The following is an 8,457-nucleotide window of genomic DNA, read 5'->3' on the forward strand; positions in this document are numbered from 1 at the left end:
CTCCCAGCCTCCAGATTAGGTTCACTGGTGAGCCTTCCAATTCTGGATTGTAGTTCATTTCAAATATAGTCAAGTTGACAACCAGGAATAGCCACTACAGTTGTTGAGACTGGGTCTTGCTGTAGGGTTGTGGGTCCCTCGTCTGCTCCACCACAGGGGAGGTGGGATGTGGGGAGTTTGACTGCGCTTGTGGGGGTGAGGGGAGGAGCAGTCCCGAACCCAGGCCTGCAACAATGCTTGGGCTGTGGGGCTCTCAGGCTCTTGGACATCCAGGCACTGCTGGGAGTCGCAGAAGAGTGTGGGCCTTTGGGCTGGGATTAACCCAAGGTGGGAGGGGGAGGACGGAGCTCCAGCTGGTCCCATAGGAAAGAGTCCTTGGCTTGACGGGGCAGCAGGCTTGCTGGCGGTTGTGGCTGGGAGTACAGAGAGGCCTACTACAGATCAGGCTGTGGCTCTATAGGCAAAGGCCTTTCCCTTGGCTCCCCACATTGGATCCCAAAGAAAAGACAGTCCATGGTTCTAAGACATTTATTGTTATGGTGGAAAGTGAATGTATAAAACCATCCCCCACTTCTCAGGGAGGGCCTGAGGTTAATTACCTTTTGCAGGGAAGAATGTCTGGGAAGGAAAGCTTATTGGCTCTGCCCTCCGGGCCACTAACATAGAGACCTCTTGGTCGTGTCTCTTTTATGTGAGAAACTTGGCATGTGTGTTCCAAGTCAGGAGTCTAGCAGGGAGCTGGGAGTCACCTAAGCCTCAGGTATGTGACCACCAAGTCTCCAGGTCTCAACCTGCTCTACCTTATCAAACATCCTGACATGATTTTACATGTCACACATCCCACATCTTGCCATCTAGGTAGGTCTGGAATTCTAGGCCTCCTGCTTTAGCCTCCCACAGGCTGTGATTGCTGTGCTTCACTAGCTACCCCAAGTCAGTTCAGTTGCAAATTAGTTTGAACACTTAGTTGTTTACAAATGTAAACACATAAGAAATGTAAATATCACCTCATATGTGACCAAACAAAATTAGGTCAGCCTTAGAAGTGCTAGGAGGTTTTCTCAGAGGAAGACGAAATAGTTAACAGCAGAGCTGCATTACCAACACGTAGAAAGACAGAGATCAACAACCATGTCTCCTGTCAGGAGAGACAAGTAGAGAGCTGATGTCAGCATCACGTGTGAACATAGTCTTCAAAATGCAAAAGAGGCCTAGAGAGATTCTCAAATAAAAGGAAAAAAAACACATGAAAAGAAGGCCAGGGAGCTTGGGAGATGCTGTGCAAGCATGAGGACATGAGTTCAAATCCTAGCACCCATGTAAAAGGTGTGGATGGCTGTGTGCTCTGTGCCCATAACCCCAATACTGGCCAGCCAGCTTAGTGAAAACTGAGTTTCCAGGTCACGGTAATGAGAGAGCAACGAAAGAAGATGCTTCAGAACCTCATCCTTCTGTGGCTTCCATGTGCAAGCATGGATACAGGAGAATAGAACTCTGTACGGGGGTAAACTGTGGAATTGTATCTGCCTTTGAACATAAGCTTTCCACCCAGCTTGCTTAGGGGTAAGGGGAAGGGAAAAACCATGAAAGTGGAAAGGAAGTGGTAATTTGGGGGTGACATTTGAACCCCAGACTAACAGTGACACCCTCATTCCATGTGGGGTGCTGTAATGAAAGCAGCATGAAGATCGAGGCTAGGCATGCGAGGGTGTGCAAGGTGTGCAGGCTCTGTTGGTCTCCCCGTGAGCTCATGATCTTCCCTTCATTCCTAGGTGGGGAGGTCAATGCCTCTCCTCTCTGGAACCTGGCTCACGTGAAAATGGAGCCTCAGGAAAGTGAAGAAGGCAATGTGTCTGCGCATGGGGTGCTGGGCAGTGATGTCTTTGAGGAGCCAATGTCAGGCATGAGTGAGGCTGGACTCCCTCAGAGTCCTGACGACTCAGACAGCAGCTATGGTTCCCACTCCACTGACAGCCTCATGGGGTCCTCCCCTGTTTTCAATCAGCACTGCAGGAAGAGGATGAGGAAGATTTAACTGCAGAGGAACAGACCTACAGCAGCCAGCAGAAAGCCCTGTTGGCTGGACTGTCTCCATAAGTAGTGATTAGATTGTACTCTTCTTCTTCTTCTTCTTCTTTTTTTTTTCTGGTTTTTCGAGACAGGGTTTCTCTGTATAGCCCTGGCTGTCCTGGAACTCACTCTGTAGACCAGGCTGGCCTCGAACTCAGAAATCCGCCTGCCTCTGCCTCCCGAGCACTGGGATTAAAGGCGTGCGCCATCATGCCCGGCTCAGAGACAGTTCTTAACCTAGTAACAGTTCACTTTGGATCATTTTTGTACTTTTTCAAAACAACTAAGCCATGCCACTTTGATGCTCCTTGCAGAGGTGGGACGCTCAGGTGCTTTGCTTAAATTTCAAAGCTTGCATATATTCACGTAAATGTATGCTACTATAGATGTCAGCAATTCATTCGCCTATTTTGTGTTATCATTGGGAGCCCAGTAGTAAGATAGACAGTAACAGCTAACCCTAACAAAGCCCATCAGCCAGAGGCCAAACTGTGTGCTACTCAAGCCTTACAAAGTGAGCGCAGTGGGGCGGCTGCTAATCCTTATGCAGCTGTCCCCACAGTTCATCCTTTCCTAGATCATTCCAGCCAGGCCCATCATTTTACTTTCCATATGCTCTTGTGCTGACCCAGACTTTTAAGTATTTTTCACCATGCACACGCTTTCACCTTTTCTCCTTGTGAAGGTGGCAAACAGGACCTGCCACGGCTGCCAGGGGGGCAGCCATCTGACTTTGCTTCAGGACAGCTGTTGATTTGTTTCAAGTGTTTGTTTTGGTTGTTTTGTTTAAAAAGACATTTGAAGATCCAGAGAGATGGGTCAGTGTGGGTAAAGTCATTTGCAATTTGCTTGATCCCGGGGACCTACATAGTGTAAGGAGAGAACTCCTCCATCATGACATGGTGCATGCGTGCGTGAGCATGTGCACACACACACATAAAAATAAATTATTTTTGGGAAAAGTCATCTGAGTTATTCCAATTCTGTTTGTTTGTTTGTTTGTTTTTCGAGACAGGGTTTCTCTGTGTAGCCCTGGCTGTCCTGGAACTCACTCTGTAGACCAGGCTGGCCTCGAATTCAGAAATCCACCTGCCTCCCAAGTGCTGGGATTAAAGGCATGCGCCACCACGCCCGGCTCCAATCCTTTTTTAAAGATTCTTTGACCATTTCATATGAATACATAGTTTTTCCCTTCTCCAAAGCACAGCTTCCTCCTTTCATGTCTTGTGTGATCCAAGGTTCATCAGAGTTGCCTCAAGCACTTCCTGAGCAAGGATAAACGTAGCAGCAGCGCTCACAACCCTCCCTCCCATCCTTCCTCACACCCTCTCTCCCTCACAACCACTGCTTGCCAACAGGCCGGCAAAGACACCCTCATCACAATGAAACCTTGACAGGTCAATCTCGGGCAGGTCTTATACAGACATATACAGATAAGCACAGCTGCAGTTAATGAGTGCTTATTCGAGGACATCTTTCTGCTTTCTCTCTTCCATCTCCCTATCCTAGGGTTCTTAAAATTCCACCCCTCTCACATGACATTCCCTGGTTGTAGGAGGGGCCAGTTATGCCAGTTAGCCCTTCACCATCACGTCCTCTGCTCTCCAGCCAGTTACTGGTTAACTAATGCCCACTGCAGTCAGCTGCCAGGGCTAAGCACAGCACCTATTTCAGATGGCACACGAGATGACAAAGGATGGCCATGTTCCCTTCCTCATGACAAACCAAGGTTTGTGGTGAGCTCTCCTCAGAGTGTTTGAGGTTTGTTATATGTATGTGTGCTCGTGCATGGTGTGTGTGGCCTGTATAGAGGCCAGAGACAACTGCTGTGTGCAGTCAGTTCTCTCATTCAACCTTTACATGGGCACCAGGAGCGGAAGGCATGGTGTCAGGTTTTCATAGCAAGAGCCTTTAACCCACCATCTTGCCATCACAACTTAACAGTTTTCAAAGACAGTCACATCATGTACCCTAGACTAGCCTCCTGTAGTCCTACCTCCTAAAGTTACAACTTAATTTTAAAATAGGATTTTTCAAATTAATCCTTAACACTCTTAAATCTATCCTGTTTTAATCTTGTGGTAGTTTGAAAATGGACCAAGGCTCATAGGGAATGGAGGTGTGGCCTTGCTAGAGTATGGAATGGTATGCGTGGTTTTGTTGGGGAAGGCCTTTTACAGGGGCAAGCTTTGAGGTCTCCTATGCTCAAGCCAGGTCTAGAGTCTCAGTTCTTTTCCTGCTACAAAGCTGTAGAATTCTCAGCTACTGCAGCACCATGTATGTTTTAAGAGTTACCGTGGTGGTCATGGTTTCTCTCTTCACAAAGATAGAAACCCAATTAGACAGATCGTGTCTTCATTTTCCTAAACAAAGTGACCAAGAGGCAGTTAGTACACTTAGCTCACTTAAGAAACATTCATAAGCACCTCCATATTGTGGTGTGTGTCCTCTCTTTCTCCCCCTCAGGATGTCCAGGTGCTGCTGCAGACCAAGCTGAAAGGAGGAAGCATAGTGGAGGGAGCAGGTGGCGTCCCCAAGGACTTTGGTTTATAGCTCTTTTAGACAGTACTGAATGAATCTTAGCCAATCTTCAGTGAACATACCTTTATTGGGGTGAGCTTGGGAGGACAAGGGATATACATGAACCATGGAGAGTGGGAAGGAGTTTCCAGGGTGATTGTAAAATCATTGGCTAGAGTTTAAAGTACTGTGAATGCCTCATTTGTATGGAGAGGCATTCCATGAATGACAGGTACTTTTGGGCGGGTTCTTATCCAGAAAGAGGAAGTTGCCAAGGACTACTTGACCTTTCCCAAGTAGAGGGGGTAGGGGTTTTGGGCTCCACAGGCTGTTGGTAAAGGGAGTTCTCCATTTTGCTCAGAGGAGCTATCCAGACATTCTAGACGACAACCTCAGTCAAGTTTCCCCACATCATACACTAGGTCTTGTACAAGTGATGTAAAGACAAGACCCTTAGAGAGCTGCCAGCAGGGGAGAGAGAGGTAACATTTTAAGAAAGAAAAGGAGAGGGGGTATCACCGGGAAGAGTTGAGCATGTCAGTTAATGGTTTCCCATTAAAGAATAGGTCAAGCATCATAGCCCAGCCCTACAGACTCGGGAAGCAGGTGTCTTCTTTTTTAAGACATAGTCTCACTCTGTCTGTCTGTCACCCTGACACAGAAGCCCACCTGTCTCTGCCTCCCACAAAGGTCTTAAAAAAAGAAAAGGTGAGGCTTTTTAGATCAGCAATTCCCACCAGCTATGGAATATTAAATAATTAATGGTAAGATAAAATTCTGTGTCGCTTTGAAATAATCCTGGAGAAAAGGCACCATATCAAGAAGGGGAAGCCTGAGAAGGTGCGTTGTGAGGACTGGGTGGCTGATTCACCAGGCCTGGGATTCATTCACAGGCTGACCTGAAACAGTTCTGCAAAGAACACGGCAGTCACCTGGAAGGCTTATGACAGCCTGCCTCCCCCCAGTGACTTAGAAGGCTTATGACACCCGCCCCCCCCAGTCACTTGGAAGGCTTATGACAGCCTGCCCCCCCCTCAGTCACTTGGAAGGCTTATGACCAGCCTGCTGTGCCCCCCCCAGTCACTTGGAAGGCTTATGACCAGCCTGCTGCGCCCCGCCCGTTAGAAGCCTTATGACACCCGCCCCCCCCCGTCACTTGGAAGGTTTATGACAGCCTGCCCCCCCCAAGTCACTTGGAAGGCTTATGACAGCCTGCCCCCCCAGTCACTTGGAAGGCTTATGACAGCCTGGCCCCCACCCGTTTCTGGGAAGCTGATTTGGAGGTTGTCAGTAAGGATTGCCTGGCTCATGATTTTACTTCTTGTGCAGAGAACCAGGGCAAACCCTAGTTCTGAATGGACTGAATGGACCAAATCCTGGTCACAAACAATGCTTTGTATCGTTCTAAGTACAATATCAGAAGGACAGAGTTGTGGCCATGGTTAGGTGGATGGACATGGGAAACTAACTTACTACACATTATAACCTACCAGACATGTCTTTAAAGCTTGGTCATAACTAATAGTGGGAAATCTATTAGTGATCATATACATTCTAATATCAAATCATGACAGGAAAGCTTACCACAAAGTTAAAGTTAAAATCTTTATCCAAGCCGGGTGTGGTGGCGCACGCCTTTAATCCCAGCACTCGGGAGGCAGAGGCAGGCGGATTTCTGAGTTCNAGGCCAGCCTGGTCTACAGAGTGAGTTCCAGGACAGCCAGGGCTACACAGAGAAACCCTGTCTGAAAAAAACAAACAAAAAAACAAAAAAACAACAAAAAAAAGAAGTCCTGGGTACATACAGCCTTAACACTAATCAACCAAAACACGGATAACAGACAGAAACAGTAGCATTTGCTAACTGAGTCAGAACTTCGGGAGAAGTGACAAGACATGAAAGGGATGTTAGTGGACCCTGCCCTGTACTGTACGACAGAAAAACCAAGCTGAGCACACAAAGACAAGTAAGGGGTATGCATTCATTTCCCTGCTCCTGCTGTGGATGTCACCCGACCTCTCCACAGCGTGAAGCTGCAATGTGAGCGGAAACAATCCCTTTCTCCACTGAATTGCTTTCTGTCAGGCTATTTTGCCACAGCAACAGAATGAAATTAGAACACGTAGCAAGGTCAGAACTCTTCACATGGAACCCTTTGCTGGCGCTGTGTGCTCTACCATCTTCCCTTTCCCCAGTCTCTGGCCATTTGCTCAGGATCTCCTCGCAACAATAACTATCTCCTGAGCGGATGGGGCAGCTGTTATGTCCACCGGCTGCCTCTCACCTCTGTGGTCAATGTCATCTGTGTCACTGTCAGCTTCTTCATCCTCCTCATCCAAGGTTCCTCGAGTCAGGATCAAGTCAGAAGGTTCCAGCACAGGAGATGCATTGCCTAGGGTTAAAACACTGATGAGTACACGTGTGCCTTCTGAGCTGACTCCGAGAGCAAGAGAGTGCACCTGACCAACAGACATGCGCGAGAGTTTCTCTTTTTCTGTTGTTTTGGTTTTTTTGAGTCAGGGTTTCTCTGTGTAGCGCTGGCTCAGGAGAAGTAGAATTTCTATGAGGACCTGACACCGCAGGAGGCTGTGCCCACTGCCCACCGTCCAGGAGCCTGTGAGGCCAGGGGCTCAGCTGGGGCGGGTGTAAGATGGACTGAAGGTAGTAACAGGACAGAGACAAATCTCAGAGGCCAACTGGGCGAGGTGGCACATACCTTTAGTTCCAACACTTAGGAGGCAGAGGCAGGCAGTGAGTTCGAGACCAGTCTGGTCTACAGATTGAGTTCCAGGACAGTCAGAGCTATATAGGAAGACCCTGTAGGTTAGGGAGGTGGGTGATCTCAGGGGCCTATGGTCACACACAGGATGATGCCAGGGAGTGCTAGCTAGTAGTGAATGCTTCCCACCACAACCAACTAAGAAATACCCAAGTACACTTGGTGTTGTCTCAAGTCACCCACAGAAACTCTCCTCCCCTCCAACAGCTCATCTGGATACAGGAGCAGCAGTTCTGACATCTGCCTTTTCAGGTACCCACGAGTGACTCTGGAAGATAGTGGAGTATGGGATGAGAACAGCACATAAACATTCAAGTTCCTGGGTACCCAGGCAGGTCCGCCCTTTGCTGATCTCTGGCAGAGAGTCGTAAGTGAACAAAGGTCACAAATAGAAGCTTCATTCATGAGGACTAAGCCCCGAGAACAAGGCTTAAAAACGAATACCCCAAGAAATAAAGTACTGTTCTTAAAAAGTGAAAAAAATAGAAGATATAATTTATTGCCACAATAAATACATAAATAAAATGGAACTCAGAATATATTAAAGAAATAAAGTCCATTTATGTGGTTTTTGAGCTGCAACAAATTTCCATGCTGTTTTGTTTTTGTTTTTTTCAAGACAGGGTTTCTCTGTGTGGCCCTGGATGTCCTAGAACTCACTCTGTAGGCCAGCTGGCCTTGAATCCATACATCCTCCTGCCTCTGCCTCTCGAGTGCTGGGATTAAAGGCGCGCGCCACCACCGCTTAGCTCTACCATGCCTATGTGGGTAGTCCATCATTTTGCCTCTTTAGGAGGCAGGGGATATATATGTATTTTCAGATTTCTTTATTTAGTTCTTATGTATAAGTGTTTTACCTACATGTATATTTATGAGCCACAAGCAAGCCTGCTGCCCATGGAAGTGACAAGAGACTGTTGGATCCTCTGGAACTGCAGTTACAGGTGGTTTTGAGCCATCATGTAGGTGCTGGGAATTAAACCTGGGTTCTCTGCAAGAGCAGCAATGCACTTAGCTGCTGACCCACCTCTCCAGCCCCAGAAGTATAGACTTACTTTTTTTTTTTTTTTTTTTTTTTTTTTTTTTT

The 8,457-nt window shown here is 47.5% G+C and overlaps 2 protein-coding genes across 4 annotated transcripts in view; one reads left to right on the top strand and one right to left on the bottom strand.

Annotated features, from left to right (window-relative positions):
- Positions 1 to 8,457, top strand: part of Supt7l (SPT7 like, STAGA complex gamma subunit) — a 31,503-nt gene that overhangs the window by 8,806 nt on the left and 14,240 nt on the right. For 2 of the 3 annotated variants that reach the window (XM_021202239.2, XM_029541016.1), the window contains exon 5: positions 1,773 to 2,180. The exons of the other annotated variant lie outside the window; for it this stretch is intronic. In XM_021202239.2, coding sequence (XP_021057898.1) covers positions 1,773 to 2,035 — 263 coding nt within the window. In that variant the 3' untranslated portion in view covers positions 2,036 to 2,180. Of the gene's footprint in view, positions 1 to 1,772; positions 2,181 to 8,457 lie in introns of those variants that run through there. 3 annotated transcript variants of the gene reach the window in all.
- Gpn1 (GPN-loop GTPase 1) overlaps positions 6,789 to 8,457 on the bottom strand; it is a 16,427-nt gene continuing 14,758 nt past the window's right edge. Inside the window, exon 13 of the mRNA XM_021202299.2 lies at positions 6,789 to 6,983. Coding sequence (XP_021057958.1) covers positions 6,802 to 6,983 — 182 coding nt within the window. The 3' untranslated portion in view covers positions 6,789 to 6,801. The remainder of the gene's footprint in view (positions 6,984 to 8,457) is intronic.

This window comes from Mus pahari, chromosome 7, assembly GCF_900095145.1.
Source record: "Mus pahari chromosome 7, PAHARI_EIJ_v1.1, whole genome shotgun sequence".
In the NCBI taxonomy this organism is placed as follows: domain Eukaryota; kingdom Metazoa; phylum Chordata; class Mammalia; order Rodentia; family Muridae; genus Mus; species Mus pahari.